The sequence below is a fragment of the Varroa destructor genome, unplaced genomic scaffold (genome assembly GCF_002443255.2).
Source record: "Varroa destructor unplaced genomic scaffold, Vdes_3.0 BEIS01000001.1, whole genome shotgun sequence".
NCBI lineage: Eukaryota > Metazoa > Arthropoda > Arachnida > Mesostigmata > Varroidae > Varroa > Varroa destructor.
This window is the reverse complement of record NW_019211454.1, coordinates 74,318,442-74,338,838: the sequence shown is the minus strand read 5'-3', so window position 1 is coordinate 74,338,838 and position 20,397 is coordinate 74,318,442. Positions and strand designations below refer to the sequence as shown.

The following is a 20,397-nucleotide window of genomic DNA, read 5'->3' as shown; positions in this document are numbered from 1 at the left end:
TTATTTTTGAAGAAATCAATTTGATAGTTTTGAAGAAACATTTTTTCAGCCAAAGGAATAGTTGCCCTCGTCAAGTACCTTGTTGTGTCTGTATCATGATGAATATAATGGGGTCAAAAGTATGTTCTACTCAGTATTGACATTCCACTTACAATAATAAGGGATAAGTAAATGTGTCAAATACGAATTGTACTATGAAAATAAACCAAAAAGCCTTATATTATAGCGCAAATTGTAAAAAAAAAAAGCGAAAAATTATCGTTTCAAAGATTTATGAACTTCATAGACATCGCATGTATAATTATACGCCGGTTTTATCAATTCCTCCATTTTCCTAACTCATATACTACCTCATAAGATAACCTTAACTTACTAATAAATGAATTACATTTATAGCAATAATTAGCAATGAACATAACACATGTAATCATGTATTATGTTGATTGCTACATGTATTAAATACATGTATTCCGACAAAGGAAAATTGGTCAAGCCAGCAGGTATGCGTACGGTTTTAAAGTATTAAGCCGTTTCCTTGAATTGTAGCACACACGAAGTACATTTAAAAGATGTCGACAATTATTTTCCGAAGTGTCAGTTTTTATTCCGGTCTTTTGTCCTTTACAAAATAGTTTCGTTCTCTCCGGTGGAATACACGTATACCGCGCAAGGTTTGCAAGTCATAATGATACACTGTATTTAGATTTTATAGACATTCAATTTTTTAGTAAATGGCATTTTAGAAATCTTTGAAGTAGAAGAAGGAACTTGGGAGGTAGATGGGGTGAAAAAAGGGGTTTAGGCAAGGCAGGCATCAGAATATGCTTCAAAAAATCTTCACAAAGGTTTTGGTGAGGAGTTCAAAAATTGTTCTTCTAGGCTTCTGGTGTCTTAAGGCGAACAGACTCACACGATTTCCTTAAAACGTAATTTCGCGTGATTTTATTGTAAACAATTCACTTACAGTCGAAAAACAGTCAAGAGCATCTTGATTTTTTTCCTGCACTACTTCGTCCTTGCAGTTCTGTTTTGAAGCGCCCTGCAAGAAAGCAGGCCTTCGTTTACATGCCGTAAATATAAGGCCATGACTAGAAACACTGTTAGGCCTTCTTCGGCAAACACAAGGTCATAGTGGCTCAACTCTGAAATTTTCCTAAATAACGAGCAATTTCAGGATGAATTTCGCAGGTAGACCCCGTTTTTTTTCTATGGCCCACCGGTTGACCAAAATAAGTGCCATCGTTAATGCTTTTTGGTTCGTCACGTACTTAATCAGGTTGTGCATATGGTGCTATTTCCGTAAGGCCTTCGACCGTGTTTCAACCAATTAAGTGCACGGAGTTTTATTCCAGGTTCAAGATAGTATATGTGCCCGCCGTGTCTCATTTTTCTTCCTCTGACAAAGGTCCTCTACACGTCGTGAAAATCTTCTTCCACGTCTAGTTGTCTGGTTCTGCTCAAATTCGGCCTAAAATAAAATACGTTTTTATTCAAACCGAGTCGCCTGCAGCTTTCCATTGTTATTTAAATCTTTAATGGTTCGGAATCGCTTGAACTGCCCAGATTCTCTATATGATCAAGCTTAAACCAAGGATTTTATACACTTTATGCATGAGTAATCTAACAGTTGTCAATCTTTTTATCTAATTTTCGTATTGATCTTTCCATTTTCATTTATAACAACTCACGAACGGGTCTAATACGATATGAATTTACACTAACACGTTGAACATAAGTCAAGATAGATTACAGGTATATGCTTATGTTGACAGGGGTAACGAAAGGCCCTTGCCTTAGCAAATAATTAGTTTATCTGTAACCTTGTTCCACCTACATCTACAGGGTAAACACCTCAACCCAGAAGTTTTAAGACACATCTATTCGTTCATTGATATTTTAGGGAAGTATCACTCGGCTGGGTGAAGTATGTTATTCTAGGAAATGGGACTAATCCTTGTTACTTAAAATTCGACATATGTAACATGTTTTATTATGTAACATATTTGCAACCTTAGCTTATCCCTGAGTAACCGGATCGTATATACCTAAACACAATTCATTTGCCTCGAAATGCACCGCAGAGTCTAAACGTTGGAAGAAGCTATCTTTGTAAATCGTTTCTGAAGTAAATATTCATTTTAATGTAAGAAGCTGTTTCTTTTAGACCAGATACTGTTTTTGTAAGAAACTCTACTGCTTGTCTACCATGAGGCTGCCCAGTGAGCAACGTCGTACCCATTTGTTTAAATTTTTACAGCTCTTATTATAACAATTAGCTAAACAGGTCTCATTTATACGGAGGAAACTATTATATTATTCTCACCATCTAAGCACGTTTATGTTTCGCAACGATACAACGACCATCACGACTGTAAAAGAAGCCAAAGTAAGAGGTTATGAAAGGAAACAGGAAAGTTAATCTGAGAATAGTTAAAAAGGTTGTGCCATTGTTTTAAATCTTCTGTGTGAAATCTGTATGAAATATTCACCTTTTTTGAAATCTATGTATAATTAACTAGAGTGTTATGTGAAAGCAAAGAGCCAAAGACTTGACATAATAACAGGACATGTCCGAGCAAACCTTGCCTAACGGTTAACAGTGTGTGTAAAGAGGTTGATGTAAGGTTTCAATGTTTTGCTCAACGGGTCGCGACAGGCTACTTCTATTCAACAGCAGATAAGCAAAGAGAGATTTGAACACGGCTGGTGAGTGATACCTTCGCAAACTCTGAGTGCTGGATGGTAATCCACAAAGAAGAACTGACATTCACTGGCGGTGTAGAACTCTTTACTACGGATGCGCATATTTTAGACCAGAGAACCCTTTACATGTTGGGACTTTGTTTAGGAATCACCCACCAGTGGCCATGCACGTCTCCCTGTCTAGAGTAGACACAACAGTCTCAAAGGGGACAGCTTTGTCAAGGCTGCCAAACTTAGAAAGACTCCGAAAGCGTCTCGGTACACTTTTCTTTATTCCAGGTTGGCCTGACGTCGGCGAGTACAAGGCCGCTCTTTGAGATACTTTAAGATACACAGCTGGTGAGGTCAAACCCCGTCGTAACAGCTCATGATTCAACGAAATACGTAAGAGCGCTTTCCAAGCCCAAATGGGTGCCCGCTGGTACGGTAAACCTGCCGTAATATCCTCGGGGTTGCGTCCCCTTTTTATTATTTTATAAAAATGGTACAAACAAGTATACCGAACTAAATAAAGGAATTTAGGAAACACCTAAATACGCAGGCAGCTACTTTTTAGCTCGAGGCAACGTTCCTATAAATGGTTGCGAGGGGGCTGGGACTCCGCCATTTTTCATGAAATCAGATGTCCCTATTGCTCATTTGTGGCAGCTCTGCGCTTCCAGCAACGCCGTGCCGGGAGAGTCACTGTATGATATGGGAGGAGCGGACGAGCCAGACGAGCGCTACGGCCGATGAGGTGATAGCAGCGCTCTAGCGACCCAAGCCAAACAAGGCAATTGGTACAGATCAGATTAAGCCGAAGCACCTCAAAGAGGCAGTAGTATTAGCTCCGTGATATACTGCTCTTTATAACGCCTGTCTACATGACGGGAGAATACCGGGCGATTGGCAGAAGGCACTCCTTACCGTTATTCCGAAAAGCAAGGGCTATCTTCGAGAATCTAGCCTATGGAGGGAAATCGCAAAAAGAGCTGTTGCTATCCGCTACCTTCACTTACACTCTTCACGTGTCTCTCCGTTTCCCTAGAAGCGTGATCCCGGATGATCAACATGGCTTCCGTACAGAAAACTCGACAATGACTGCTCGCCAAGATAAGATCCGTCCTAAGCCCAAGGGGCATCGAACAGTTCACATATCCTGCATTCGTCGATTTCAAAACAGTATTTGACGCAAAAGCGTCGAGGGACTGAATGTCGTGCAGAAGCAGAAGCTCTATACAAGCACTAAACTCAGCTCACCGCTTCAATTCTGCAAAAGAATCCCACTACAGTATAAGGTAACATAGTGGAACTGTAACCTTCCAGTAGGCGACAGAAGTAACCTCGACGACAATCTCAGTTCCCTACTTTTCTTAGTCCTCCTGAATAATCTCCTAAGCAACATCGAAGAGTGCAAATCTGCGAGAATAGATGTTCTACTATACATCAATGAACTTACGATATACAGGAGAGGTTGCTTAGACGTTTATGGGAAATTAATCATTCTCAATAGTACGTAACGGATGCTGACTCACAAAGCAACTGGAACAAGACCGAGGCCATGAAGCTCTGAGGAGCAGGACCATTAGAAGCAAGTAACACTCTACGATTACAATTTTCGCCTCTGGAGTACGTAAAACATTTTTGCTATCCAGGACGACGTTTATCCTTTTTCGAAACGTGTTACACCGAGCATGTAACAAAGAGCGTTCTGAAAACATTAGCAGCAAGCGCTGCTATAAAAAAAACCGTCGCTCGTCTTCCTGAATACGGAAATACGCCTCCTCAATATTAAGCTCGCGCCAATGGCCTCATGAAACATCAGACTCATTTGGAAGGGCTTCAGCACAGCTCACTGATGTAAAATGGGCCAGGTGAAACGTTTCCTTTGTATACCAGAACGTAAGGCAAAACAGTAGAGCGGTAGCTTTTTGTGTTACGTAGTTTATTAAATTTTTACCTTCCGCACTTTGTTTTGGAAACGCGCGTAATACAATGTCGTATTATGTTTCCGTAACTAATTTTTCCATCTTTCAAAACCTGGCTGGGGGCTATTATGGGCCTTCGAAGCTTTTTTATTATTTAGCACTATTCACATATTTGGCATTGCAATGTTTGTCTTGGTGGCTTCTTTATTACGTTGAAACTCTCATCTCAAACATACCCTCAATTCCAACATAAATTATTCGACATCATGGTTTGTTTAAAATACTGTTAGGCGGTTTACTCATTACGAGGCCGTTTAGAGCTAGTTTTTTTTTCCAATTTAGAACTTTGTGCGTATTTATTTGGCACTACCGTGTTACCTCGACTTTTAAGCTTTCCTTTATATTAGTATATAGCAGTTGTTATACACACCATAGGTTCATTCACTTCTATTGAGTATCCCATGGATTGACCTAGATCTGGTTAGATAGAGAAAATTACAGGACCTAAAACACGACCCTTTTCTACTTAATGACCTTAAAGCAGCACACAATATCTATGTCAAGGATCATGCAAGCAGCTGCTATTATTTATCATCCGAATTGATCCTTTGTCCTTTTACTATAAACCTTTAACCTTTACTGTATTTATCAAAGTCACTACTTTATTTCGATACTCCTTGTCCAGCTAAATTAAATAAAAAAAAAATAGTAATGCGCTTTAGATAAGACAACTTCCATATGCGAAAACTAGAACCTGAATTTGCGGTTTAGCTCCCATATACTTATTAGAAAGGTGCCAATGCCGTGCACGTAAGCTGCCGCGTCTATTAGTAAATTCAGCTTCCTTTTCGAGATTTTGGTCCAAATCCCTTTTCCTTTTTCGTAAGCCCCAAGAGAGGCCTTCTTTTTTACTTATAAGAAAAAGCCACTATGAAGCAATACTTATGCTGGAATCAACAAGCACTGCAGTCGTCTCAGTGCTCTCGGCGTTTAAGTTCATCTTATCTTCAAGTTTAGCCCTATTAAATTTCGGACATGAATTCCAGACGCAAAAGCTGAACTTCAAAATAATAACGACGAACAGACTTTTGGATGCATTTTACGTAACCGAAGCTGAATCGGAGCATTAGATACCGCCTTACGACAAACTTTATTATCGAACTTGACAGTCAATTAATTAGAGAAAATATTTGAGAATCTAATCGGCTGGCTTAAAGTAAAGGGTTATAAACTGGGTTCACTACTTTTCGTTCTTTTGCTGAATTATATACCCGTTCGTTCGAAACCCAGCGGGGCACTTAAGAACGCTGTTTTGTGCCGACGATCATGTCATCTTTGAAAATATTCGGCTTCATGTCTAGTAAGCTCTGGCAAGACTTTCGTTACGCATGGACGAGAGGGCACTGGTGATTAATAAGAACAAGGCAAGGCTTATGAAACTCCGCAGTGGGCTGCTACCGACACGCTTCGCATAGACAAAATAACCTTAATATACGTGATCAGCCTCAAATATGTAAGCGTTGTATTGCTTACGAACGGTCGAGTTTTTACAGAATACATTATACACAAAGCATTTTGAACAATACTAATGGGTTTGGGTATACGAAATTGTTCTCGACCCCCGGGAGGTATGGGTATCTGCTTGAGATGTGGTGGGATATGTTTTAGGTATTGGTCGGCGTCATGCGCTGCAGTACCTTTATCGAGCAGCGCTTCTAACCAAGCGCATTAATTTCAAAATTTTTAAACACCTATTTAATGTAGTTCAGAGAATCCAGTTGTATTTTTGTACACATATAATATATATATATATATAGCGTAGAAGAAGGTATGCCTTCGGGCTAAATGATAGCTAAAAAGCATCGACCAAGCACACTGCTAAGTACTGTCATATTTCATGTACTATTTTTCATTTTTGTTTCGATTTAAATTGATTACTGAAGTATACAAAGCATTAAAATATGGAGCTTATTTAATCAATTTCCTACCGTTCTTTTTTGACAAATTCTACTTTACACATTAAATAAAAGTCAAGGCCTTGAAAGAAGGCCTAGTCGGAGCATCTTAGATTTTGAGAAATATTTGCTAGGTGATATAAGAAATCTCTTATTACCAGTATCAACCGAGGCCACCTCTGAAACAGCTTCAAATATTCTAAAAACAGGGGCCTTTTTTGTTGCCGTATGGGTCGTAAGAAACATAAGCTAGTTAAGTCGGCACCATATGCTCACCTCAAAATCATTATAGAACATTATTCTCTTATATTATCCGTAACAAAAATCCAGATTGTTGAAATCGTTGTTGAAAAAGACCGCAGGGAAAATTGATACGAACCTATCTACAAGACAAAAGTTCATTCTAGCCTACGAAAGAGAGCTTCTCAGTAGCCTGGTAAAGTATAACTGAATCTATTGCATGCAGCATATTGAAACGAAATTGTTTCATATCGCATTGTGTATTTATGTATAAGTAGGTAAAAATGTATATTTAAGTATAGCGAAAAAAGCCTTGAGATAAAGTTGTGATCAAAGGGAATAGCAGTTATCTCGAAAAAAAAAACACAAACCTGATGGTGACATTATGGGAATATCTGGTCATATCTAGATCCGATTTATGAGTAACTTGACATTCTCATTTTATAAATTTCTATCAGTAGGTAGTTATATCAAAAGTGATCAAACACAAACTGGCGCTACGTTATGCTAACTTAAGTGCAAACGTACATTCTGAATCAAACTAACCTCCGACGTTCAGTTATTTAATAAGATGCAAAAACGATAGTGTAATATATTTTTGTCATAAATTAGGGAAAACAGATGATGGCTATAAGGAGGAGTCAACATCTATAATACAAAACGTTACCTCAAGGGTCTTTTGACATATACAGTACTTATATATATTTTTTACATATTTATAGAATGAATGTGTATCTTGGTAACATTCATTCTATAAATATTCACACAGCAAGAATAATATGTTAAATTAATATAACAGTTTACTATGATTGCGATAAGATTACAAGTAGAATGTAGAAGAAGCTAGTTGTTTAAATGTAATAAAAAAATTCAAAAAAAAAGTTACTCGAGTTTGTGAAGCTAAAGAGACAAGCAATACACTTTAAGTTAACTAATTATTGATCAAATCGCATCGTTTTGTATAGTTATAGACGCCTAGAGGCGGTCATGGAGTACGTAGCATCTCAGAGTGTATGTATATGCCCTGCTGCAAGAATGCTCTATAGACTTACAGCAAAATCTCACGATGAGCTTTCAATTTACGGAAGCATGCCAATAGCCCTGTCTAAGACAAAGAATTAGATGTTTTAGGTAATGCCTTCCTCAAACGCTCCATACGACAATCTTAATCAGGATTATTCCTCAACATTTACCTTTCGATCTAAGGGAAACAGCAGGTTTTATTATAAGGTAAGGCTAACAGCATAGACACGCGACAAATGCTTGAAGTGTCTTCATCTGATGCATGTCGAACGATAACACCAGCACAAGTCCTGTGTCATGAAAAGCGTTCTGTTGGGTATCAAAACTTTTTTCGTAGCCGACCTCCGGTGCAGAGCACTCCATTATATCCGGTTCTGGAACCGCTTTGAACACTACCACGAAGGTTGTTAGGTGCGCGTTCAGAACTCTACCAGAGGCAGTCTATAATGGGACCAAAAGCAAAAGGATCACATGTAGCCTACATGGTGTTGATTTGTTTAATGTTCTCAAAGGCTAGTTTCGCTTAAGTGAGACGTTTACTTTGAGGAATAGACACTATAAGAGGTCAGGTGTTCCACCTGTTGATATTTGTTATTAACGAAATAACCGATAATGACCGGGAAATTCAGGGTAGATATTTGTTCACATATGATAAGCCACTCGTAAAAAGCAAATTCTAAAAATTTCAGCTTAGTCCAAACTCATTAACATGTTTCAACGTATTTGATCATCACGTATTGAGAAGAGGACTTCCTTTGCTTATACAAAAGGTTCTTACATAGTAATCGCTCACAAATAATTTTCAAAATTTAATTTTTTCGATAGTGAGAAAAATGGGGTAGAAAACAGTTCGAACCAAATACCGCAGGAGAATAGCATAGTCCACCACCTCGATTAATAACAAAACGTATATTAACAAAATCAACCTTTCTTATGTGCAACTACCGGTTGAGCGAATTCACACAAAGAGCATATTTTGAAAATTCAATTTTCTGCTTGAATATACGGCAGGCTACAGCATATAAAAGATCATAAATATTAGGACGGTTTTCATACTGTAAATTCAATTGTTCGAAATAGGAGGATTCAGTGAATTGCTTTTCTTTACCTTTAAAAATTCTCCCAAATAAGTTTTTTAAGTGCTTATTTGAAAATCGACGAGCAATCTGGGAGGTTCATAGATGGTTCATACATCCGAAATAAAATTTACTTTAGGTCTTCATGATGCGGTTTTGAAAGTACGAGAATCAACGTTATATACACTAACATAGTTCCTGTGTTTCAACGATTTATTGAAATTATAAATGGGTCTTTATGAACATAGTGGAGATGATCGTAGACACGCGCAATTTCCATGATTTCTGGCACTAAATTTACTAAGTTGCTATGGATACCCATATGAAAGCTTGGCCATTTGTGCATAAAAATAGCCAGACAGATTAAACAAGGCGTCTATAATTTTTTTTATAATCTGTTTTTTGAATTAGATTTTATTGATAACTATTATCACGTTGCAAAAGAAACCATCGCTAAGGCTCATGAAAATTCATCTATATTAGTATTTGAGCCTTCTTGTGGAACTGGATAAATGTGTTCCGACCTAATGGATAGTAATAAAAAAAAGAAAATATTTGCTCAATAAGTATCAGTCACAAAATTTTGTTATTATTATAGAATCCTTCCTTTTATTTTAAAACTTGCAGACTCAAAGGTTCCAGTGCTATACCTGCCTATGAAGTTCTATAGTTTATTGAAGTGCCACGCAAAGTTAAAAAGCACTTACTAAGCAGAATCTATCTTTGCTACTTTCTTCCATTACGATAACCGAAGTTTTCAGCACTAATACTCCCGCCATAACTAATAGTGCCTGCGGCACGGAAAAGACCAATTTGAATACATTACGAAGAGAAACTGAAACGTGGGTTTTACGTCAGCTAATATTACAAGCTCACACAATTTGAAAAACACTAAAACTCCGTTAGCCATTGAATCCGACGGTTGATTCTAAGCTTATGATCCACTCTACGGTCGCGGCGCTTTGATGAATTTGCCAAATAAATCCGACCGGCGATCAGATCAATATACACTGAAACACAAAGTGTGCTGTGATATTAAAAGCATTAGAGACGATCTAAGATACAGATATATTTGTAGATTATCAAATACTAAACTTGGCCTGTCGTTTTGTGGAGTACATTTGTAGAAATTATTAAAACTTCGACCTATAGACTCAAGTTGAGGATGATCAGCATATTAGTAGGGGATATTACCATTATTTCGGAGAGATCGTTTTTAGCTTATTGATCAAATGACGAAGGAAACGTAACCGCGTATGGTTGAAAAATTGTTCAGAATTATCGAGAACAAAAATAGCTAAAAGGAATGTTGTAGCAACATGAATAGTTATAAAGCGACATGTCAATGGTACTTTTACACTCGAAGGATGAATGCTATATATAACTCCCGTTTCATAAAACTGTATTAACTGTGTAAATAAAATGCAGTGTTTTGTTTACAAACAGTGTAGCTACCAAAAAAAAAAAATTTGGAAAGTCGTCAGATGCGCATAAGAATCTTAGCATCTGTGACGAATGATCTCTCTAGACCCAACGTGGTTTAGCTTTCATTCAAGATAGAGAATATCCTTGTGTAGTTATAGTAAGGTACTAGCTGTGTATTAAACTGTGTTTCCGAAAGTGATTTCTGCTGCGCGTTGACAAAGGACGGCACAGGCCTCGGTTGATCTCATCAAGACGCACCGCTGTTTTCCGGTCAGCTCGTCAGTGGCTTCACACTTGAGCGGCGCTACAACAAAGCCCTTTTTTCGGGCTCACTCCCTGCTACCCTCACTGTGTGACAGTAAAAATATTGTTTTTTTGTTATTGATAGTTGTCTGACTAGTAGAAATTTGGCAACTTTGATATCGCATCGGCGTTCCTAACAGGGATGACTATAGCCTTAAATTAATGAGATGAACAATTTCCACTTTTAACATTTCTCGCGCCTCTTCGCGTTGAGAATCGATATTATTGCGCAACCGCCTCATACAGTCACGTCGTTAAGTTGCGGTGACTAAAGTGACCTCTCATTGCCTGTTGAATTTAGATACTCCAACAATAGCGGATGGAGAAACCCTTGAAGTTGTTGCGGTTCATACTGATTTTCGACCAGTTTTTCTGTCCAAAATGGTTTTGATGAACGGTTTTCTGCAGATCGACCTTTGGCACTGGATAAACGCTGGTGTACATATTTTCTGATATGAAATAATAAGGCTACAAACCACTCCGAAAATTTCAGTCAAATTTAAAATAAAGCATAAGAGCACTTTTTGCATGTCCAATTTTTATTAGTAATGGGTTTGATATCCCTCTTCGAGACCGATGCCGAGAATACCGCACGGTTCAGAAAGATACTGATAACCGTGTGTCTGACAGCCGTCTAAGACGGTTGTGCTTGTTTATTTCTATATAATAAATAAGCACAACCGTCATACAAACATTAGCCGTGGTTGTAAGTATTTAATTGTTTGTATTATAATAGATCTAAAACACTCAGAATGGTAAAGGTTGTTGCTATACAGAAACAGTTGCAATGGGTTCGCTACCTGAGTACGTGGCAACAGACAACCAGAAGTCAACGTAAGTATATATATATATATATATATATATATATATATATATATACATACATATGCATACAATATGACCTTTGTTGTATTTAGAGGGATTTTTTTTGTTTCCGTGGTACTTTGCTTTATGAGTAATGCGTACCAAATAAACTCCCGTCCGTATCCGGGTGCACCCATGAACTACAACAACAACAACAATTAGGCTCTGGGTGAAATACTCTTGCGCTTGGATGCACTGGAATGATATGATAGTCATGCAGGACAACCAGCGATGAGGAAAAAGGCAACCTTTATTTCATGCATGTCTCCTGCCGAACTCTTCTGTCTGCCCTGCGAAACCCTTGTTTTCAGATATCGATGTACTCCCAGGAGAGCCTGACATGCGATGATGTAGGGTCTGAAGCTTGGTCTGCGAACGCCCGTCCAATCATGCCCCGTGCATTTTCTGGCATGTCGCAGCGCGTGGTTAAGTGAGGCGAATGGCGTACAAACCCTTTTACTGGTTTCGTGCTACTGGATGAATAGTGAGTAGGCTAAAAGCTACCACAAAAAAGAAAAGAGACATCTAAAGATAAATAGGAGGACCAGAAGATGGAAAAACAGGAGTTGTGGCTGCCCGCAAAGCTACTTCCCCTTTGTTTGTCTATCTGTCATGTCAGCCTGAGCTTCCGTTTCGGCTGGTTAGGATGATGACGGGTGTGGCGTCCCTGGCGTATTAAGAGGTCCTTTCATGTAGCCATCACGGCCCCGATGGTAGCCGGCGCCCGACAAATTTTACCCTTGGATGCCGTTTTCATTAGAAACAGAGCTGTCTATTGTCACCAGTCGTTTGTCAAATAATGCGCTTAAAGAATATCGTAAAAGAAAGTGAGAAGAGATGAGTGAAAAAAGCATCAAAGAGCAAATATAACCGTTTTGAGGAGGAACGAGTGTGCGTTTACTAAGGACTCGTTGCGCAGCGAAGCTTTGTCATTTGGAAAATAGTCATAGCAACACCAAATTGATTCATTGCAAAACCTACAACAAAAATTCTGTTTTTAGGAGAGACCTTGTCTACCTCTCAGCGACATTGGAAATTAGTGTCAACGCTCTCGTAGCATTCATTCATATCGAAAAAGGCAGACGTTCGATACATTCGATTATAAGATATTCTCGACAAAGCTTTGCGGACAATTGTTTACGTAAGGATTGAATACCCATAAGTGCAAATTATACCATGTCGCTTGTGGTATCGTATTTTCAAGCCCTTAGTTATGAATAAAAATGTTGATCAATTTATTTTGAAGGGAGCACTTCACAGTATTTCGTATCTTATTCGATCCGCGTATTTCGACCCCCTCAGGTAGCCCACCGTCTCCCTTATCAGAACATACACAGGAAATCTGTTTTGTCCAATAGACATTTGATAGCAACTTTGGATTCCAGTGTAAGTAAAACTACGCACGTTTGGCTGTCCATGCGACCTCTAACGTGAGAATCAGCAGCACGACGGCAGAGTCGAGACGACGCCACCTCATGGCAAGGCGTTCTTGTGCCACCTCTATTTGCTCGACCGTCACGTCACGTCACGGCAAGGCTCAGCTTACAGTCATCTTCCCGTTAATATGTCTACTTTCTAAAGTCTACCACATTCCACACACGTCAGTAGTTAGTTCTGCACACAGCACAATAATACACACATCACTGCTGCCAGGCTATCGGGTTCTAAATTCACATGGCGTCGTATCCTGGCCAGACACACACAGAAAGCACTCACAAAATACCGACAGGTCGTCGGTATCGAACACTGTATATTTTTCCACTACATAGAGCTACGACGATTCTGAAGCACGCGGCTCGCTTGCTGATCCACGCACAATGAGCAGTATCGTTGACGGCAGTCCTCAGCTTTCCTCAAGCACCACTGTTCGAGCTGCCTCTTCACTACCCTTTGCTTCTGCGGTGTTTCGAAGCAGGCCCAGGCGCGGCAGGCTTGCGAAGGAGGATGGAGAGTGCAGAATGAGTAAGGGGCGTTCTTGGCACGTTAAAGAAGGGTCGCTCTAGGGAGAAAGGGAAGGTTCTACAGCAAAGGGACAAGGTTGATCCGAAGGACGCGGTCGCCTTTTCCCCTCCCTCCCTCCCTCCCTCTGCTGAAACCACTACGTAAAGCTAAGTACCCCTCTGCGCAGTCTATCCGTTAGTTCGTCTGCCGATCTTCTCGGCCTTACCAGACAACACCCTCAATTTATATGGCTCGACAAAGCCTCCAAGTCAACCGAAATGCGCAAGCACGAATTGAACGTGTAATCCAAGTCTGCACCGCGTGCCCCCCTCTGCGCGGTTTTGCAGCCACTTTTATAACACTTCAGCAATGCATATCTAAACGAGGTCATTCATGCCAACACAGTAAGTACATCCGCCCTTAAATTTAATGAAGAAGTGCGCCAGGAAAATATGGCAAATGGGGGGTTAAAAATCTGGAGTTCTTCGTAAAAGGAGTGCTGAGGGTAAACGATTTGAAATCGAATTTGTACGTACCGAGAACCACTGCTTATTATTATGCTGTGTCGCATTGTTTGACTCCTTCATACGGTATACAGGCAAGCGCGTCCTAGAAACGTCTGCGATTCGATCTGCTTGCTAAAAATAACCGATAAGGATTACTATTTAGTATTACCCGAGAATGTAGAATTTTCTAAAGGGGGATTTGTTTGTGTTCATTAGAGCATACGTCAAACCTGGGGAAATAGGAATCATGGTAACAATTGAAAAAAACAGCTAAGAATTTAATCTCTCTTACTCGTAGTTTTCGAAACCGATCTGTCAATTTTGAAAATCGAAAATGAAATGCGTATGTTCGACACTTAAAACCAGCTCCTGGATGTAGAGGTACTCGGCGATGTTTGAAACGGTATTCTGCTATACCTAGGACCCATTTGTAACGCTGAGCTCTATCGTGTTCTTATTTTTCAGCAAAATTTTAATGATTATAACAGTTTTGTTTATAACAGCTGTACAAATCTTCTTTGTTCGATGCAATCAGAATAAAAAAAAGCCGCGAAAGATCACCAGAAAGTGCTACTACAGGCTCCTGAACATGGTGACTTGTTTATTTGATCAAACGCTCTTTGCCACAATAACAATTCTGTTACAGTGATTGTTCGTGACGTATCCTTCACTGTCCTGAGGTTATATTTGTCTCTGTGTCATAGGTTATCTACCTACATAAGCAGTGGTGTTCGGAGTTAGTTATCATCTCGAGGATGTAGATAAGCTCTCGAGCTTGGCTAAGCCCCGAGAGTTACTTCAACCCGACTTGTGTCATAAAGTCAGTCCAAAAACATCTCTTTAAATCTGTGCAAAGGCTTTTTATAATTTCAATGAATGAAGCGCTAAGCTGGATAGTATCGCCTTTTTGCAAGGAGTTCGATTTATCTATGTTCAAAAAACAACTTGGAGCTATCACGCCATGATGACTTCTTAACGTTTGTTGTCGGTGACCAACTGTAACAGACCATACTGTGTGATTGATTGCTTTTATGCAAACAACCTGTATGTGTAAGGCGCTGCCTAATGGTATAAGCATTCCGGGTAGGATTTCAGGACGAAATTATTAAAACATTTCTAAAAAAGTATTAAGTAAATAGTTAAAACTAATAATGTTTTAACAAGGTATTTGTCACATTCGTAGCTTTGAATACTGCAAAAAAAGTGCAATAAAAACAAAGATATAACGTGTCAAGATATTAGTACAAATCTTCTCAATAAAACAGCCCAAAAAAAATAATAAGCAAACAAAATAGATATTGTAAGCTTCATGCTCGGTGCTGCTGAAAACTGGCTTTCCGCACGAAATGAGGTTTCTATATGTGCCTTCTTGAACTAGATCACTACAGGCCCCTACGTTTCGCAGGCAAACAAATTATTATTGCATAATCACAGATACTGCTACCGGAGTATTTAATACGGAACCTGCAGATACATATCTTATTGGATGGTCGGAACCGCCTGACGCAGTGCCATAGATGACGAAAATCCTAGACAAACTGTCTAACAACAACATTTATATGTCTTTACACTATTCGTAAGTAACAGTTCTAGTGGTATAAAAATCTGAATCAAGTGATGGCATTTTCTTTTTATATTTGGTCGTAGGAGTAGGGCAACGTATTGCACTAACGCCTCGAGCTGTTTTATGAACAAAACAGGCTCAAGGAATAATTCTAAATCGGCAAAATATTGTTAGATATTTAAGAAAGAGGTAATCGCACATACAGCCCTATGATTTACGATGTCGTATTCGTTTTTTCACTGAGAACTGAGCACTTTCATAGAACTGAGCGTAAATAGAGACGTTATTTTTTACCTGGCTTCGTTTTTCGAGTCTTCCTTATTATTGCGTAGCGATTTCGAGCTGGCAGCAGACGTGAGCACCACAAAGGCGTTTCTTCTGTGTATACTCTAATAATTCAACACGAGTCTCCAGACGGGAATCCAGAAAGCGGTATTTTGCCCGATCGGGCAGCGCTTAGCGGACTTGTTATAATCACAATTTCTTTTAGAACAACCTGTGACTCTAACTAATCCCAGGATGGTACAGTGGTAGCGTATTTTACTACTTAACTCAGGAACACGTGGTAGTCGAAGTTTGAAACCCAGCACTCTGTTTCATACTCCGGGCCAGTTTACCCTCGTTTACGCTGTTCTGTGTTTTGCAGCCAATAATTAATCCGACAAGAACTTTTGAACGGGGTCTGTCACATCAGTGTCTATAACAGTACGGATAACTATATTCCAATCAAACATCTAACTTTCGGACAAATTTCCGCACGATACTGCAGACAATTTTATCTGTTAACGTACATAAAAGTCCAGATAAAACTGTATAAAATACGTTCGTCTATACCAACCAAGCATTCCTAAGAAAAATATCTGGTTCGGTTCAACCGTCCTCAACAGCTTCAGATTGTACAGATAATACCTTCGATCTTGTCCTTTAAAAAGAGAAATAGATAATTTTGTCAATAAACTAAATTTTTATTAGTTTGCTTCGCATGTGTAGGCCACGTTTTGATCGTGGCCTTTAGCAGCGCAAAGTTGTTGACCTATTGAAGTATCTTTGAGTTACGCAGTATACGGTGTGATCTAGTTTCTTAAATTTGAGTTGTCAGAAAGCTGAAAATGAATAAAGGCCAAAACTTCGAAAGTCCAGAAGCTTTAATGAACTGCCTTATATGCGATAGGCATGCTTTGGTCCAGACAACTTGTGTTTCGAAGATTTCAGGCGATTGAAAATAACACCGTGCGCTTTTTCGATAGGATTTAGAATCTTTTTAATCTTCTTCTCAACCTGGACTTTTAAAGCTGGCGTATACAATTTTCCTTAGATCCGTCAGAAGCCGCTTAGCGAAATCCACGACTTTGAACCATTGGCCTCGGGAAACCAAAGTGCACTATGTCAAGAGCAGGAACTCTCGACAATAGTTGCTCCTCTTGTGTTGCCCCACATTTGCAGATGATTCAGCCAGTTTTACCATGATAAAATAATTTTTTTGTGCCGATAAATTAGGTGTACTTTTGTGGCCTATCGACTTGAGCTGATATAATGTCGTAGGCAGAAACATCTGCTTGGATAATCCGGATTTTACTGGTTATCATGAGCATACTTACCATACGTATGGTTATATAGTGAAATAAAAATATTAGACAAAATACTTGACAAATGCAATAAAGTGCTTAATTTGTAGCCGCTTTCTATCTAAATCAGCTATTAAACTACGTTTTTAATTAGTCCAACATGTGAACCCGAGGTTGAAAATTTATTATTTTCTTAAGTTTATATAATTTTGCTCCCGTGTCCTACCTTACGTGAGATGAATATTTTATCTATTTATATGCATACGTACGTATATGTTCATATCAATTAAGTGTGGTCGAATACCAATGTTTAGGTATGGAAAAATGCAGCGACACAGTCCTGCGTAGAGGAAAGCTTGGCCGTTGCGATGGTTCGTTTTAGGTCACCCAGAAAACAGAAAACGGAAGTATAAGTAGGCTTACTACGCGAGGAAACAATAGCCCTTCCGTTAAGCAACGTTTGCCCATGTGCCCACGCATTTTTGTGTATGCCTTTTAGCGTTTAATCTATGCTGCTGCCATGTGCTAGGTTGACTAGTATGGTTTCGCCGTCCGATTTTCAACATTGATTCACCCTTACAAGCAATTCCTTTCTTCAGCGTTTGCGAAACCAGCGCACAAGCTGATGCAAAGCTACACTCGTATAGCAATTTTCTTTCAAAATGGACACTAAACGAATTGTGTTAAATCTAACTATTTTAATTTCAAAACAATTAACGCTGAACTTAACATCAGTCTCCGTCGACCACCGTCATTTATTGGTTTGCAAACTTAATTTTACTCGTATAGGTGATACATTAGCTTGTCAATGTGCCGAAATTGCTAGAAAAATTCTAATAAGTATTTTGGGAAGGCCGTCGAAGGATGTCTTGTAGGACAGGAGTGCACACGTGCAATATCCCAATCAGATACAGCCCGTCGCGATCGCTGTAGTAGATAAAATGTTAAGTTGTGATTGTTAGCACGGCAACTTAGATGCTAGTTTGTATATAAGGCAGTGTTTAACGACAGTACCCTTACAGACATAATACCGACAGGACATAAGCGTAGTAACAAAGGGTTAAAAAGGAATCATTTAAGTTGAAGTTAGAACAAAGTGTGCAAAGAGACAAGCGGAGGTAACGAAAATGCAGCAGAGTACCCTTCTGGCAGAGCTACTTCAACTTCAAATTTTGAGATTGATACTTCAGCTCGACATCCTGTCAACGAGTCGTATTTCTATTGGTAAATACAGTGTTGCCAAGAACTAGTCTTTTAGTTTGTCCAATGAGACGCTACATCTGGACGCATTTTATTTTTAATACTATTTACATCTTTCTGAGTTTCTAGCTCCTAAGATTTTTAAACACCATCGCCACACGGAACGTTTACAGTTCCGAAAACGTATTCAAGGTCCGTGTATTTCATGAAGCAAAAACGCCATCAAATAGAAGCATTGTTGTCATTTTTAGCCATTTATATGCCCATTTGGCTTTGGTGAAGGCGGATATGCAAGCTCCCTTTAAACGTAAGCGCATTCATGAAATAATAGAGTGCCAATGCGATATCTCCGTGCAAAGGTTGACTTCAACAGTGGGTTTTTGAAGGCCTAGGGCCTTGTGTATTGTCTCACGACTGGCAAGTGCGTCCCCATCAGGAAGCAGCGCATAGCCTTGGAGGCTGCACTTTCGCATGAGATTGCGCTTAAACCTAATGTGAATCGCCACAAAGGGCACGACCCACAAACTAGCTCATCGAGGCGGTGATAATAGTTCAGCAGGACTTAAAGTTGGCTGTACAAGTTTTTTCGGCATTAACACTAACCTGAGCGTTGGTGATTAAGAAGCTTGAGACTAAACTAGCTAGAAGAGTAACAACTCCACACTGCTCTACGCTGTGCGTCTCGCAGTGTTAGGCACCGTGATTATATTTGACATTGCCGAAATTTCAACGAAAAAATAAAAGACGTGGTCAAAAATCCTAGAGATTTATGTTCATGTGCAACATAGTTCATTTCGTAAAAAATCTTCACTTCTGACACTTCTATTGAGAAGGTTCTCATTAAGCATGTCGAGTACGGTGCTTAAAAGGCGAGAAGCAAATTAAAGGAGAAGGAACTTATGTTAACTAAGAAGCCATCAAATCGTAATTACTTGGAATTTTTTGACCCACTTTATTGAAAGGTTAAACCTAGAAACAAAACGATAACAGACCCAATTTTTATGCGCTTCAATTTATGTGAATGGATTCTGAATTCACAGGCAGACTGAAGGTGGTACATTGCACTATTTGCCCCGCCAGATTTCCACCGAAGACCACCTTTACCGTGCCCTACAGAAAAGTTTCATATGGCTTTAATCGAAATTTCATTAAATAAAATTGCAGTTAAGCAAATTACATGCTGTTGTGAAATTGTTTCGTAGAAAAACTTACACATCGACTTTACAAATTGTCAACGAAAATGTAGTATCACACATCCATGATAACGCTGTGAAAAGCACTAATTCTTGGAAATTCAGCCGTGTGTTCTTTTGTGTTGATGTTCTAAGCTCGCATGCAAACTAATAAAAAAATAATACCTCGAAAACCGCTTTTAATTTACCGAAATATATAGTTCAGAAAGTTCTAGGACAAAACAGCAAAAAATATCGTAGACCGCTTTAGGGGAGCAATCCTATACACATATATACAAAAACATACAAATTTCTTACATATTAAAGATTCACTAAACTATTTATTTTTTCGCGATTGTCTCATTTGCCATACCATTTTTGAGATATGCACAAACTTTTTCATTCATTATAAACAAAAAAGTTTTAATAATATAAGTCAGCCACCTATTGAAACCAGCACTTTTAACACCATCGTCGCCTTAGACACAACAGGTTATTTTACGACACATCTGTGTTTCTTTTCTATAATGACCATTTCATAAAATGCTATCACATCATAGGACCTTACACAAACCGACATAGCTTTTCGTTCAGACCAGGTGACCACGATCCAGACAAGAAGTTGTGCAAACGTAGTTCCGATAATCATTTTACCATGAACTTCGACCTCCTTCTCGATTATTTTAAAGACTATTTACGTCGGGCAAAAAGTGCACATACGCACAAATTGCGCTTTTCAAAACCAAATATAATTGTCTAATCGGTTTTGTGATCTAGGTGATGCTTTCATATCCTAAAGTTTGTGGTAAAAGTGTCACGGAACCTCAAAGTTAATTCGTCGCGGGCAAGCTGTTAAGTTACTGACTCTCTGCGCTGCTAATCTCAGTCTCCTCTCCGTAGACAAAGAAATTGGTTAACCTCAATCAAATAAAATTATCAGAAATAAGAACCGC

The 20,397-nt window shown here is 39.0% G+C and overlaps 1 protein-coding gene across 5 annotated transcripts in view; it reads right to left on the bottom strand.

The window, feature by feature from the left end:
- The window catches only part of Lrp4 (LDL receptor related protein 4), a 193,807-nt gene that overhangs the window by 142,556 nt on the left and 30,854 nt on the right, over nt 1-20,397 (bottom strand). For 2 of the 5 annotated variants that reach the window (XM_086981611.1, XM_086981617.1), the window contains exon 1: nt 12,901-13,540. The exons of 1 other annotated variant lie outside the window; for it this stretch is intronic. In XM_086981611.1, coding sequence (XP_086837737.1) covers nt 12,901-12,973 — 73 coding nt within the window. In that variant the 5' untranslated portion in view covers nt 12,974-13,540. Of the gene's footprint in view, nt 1-12,900; nt 13,551-13,973; nt 14,076-20,397 lie in introns of those variants that run through there. 2 more of the 5 variants (XM_022792578.2, XM_022792601.2) reach the window with 2 other exon arrangements.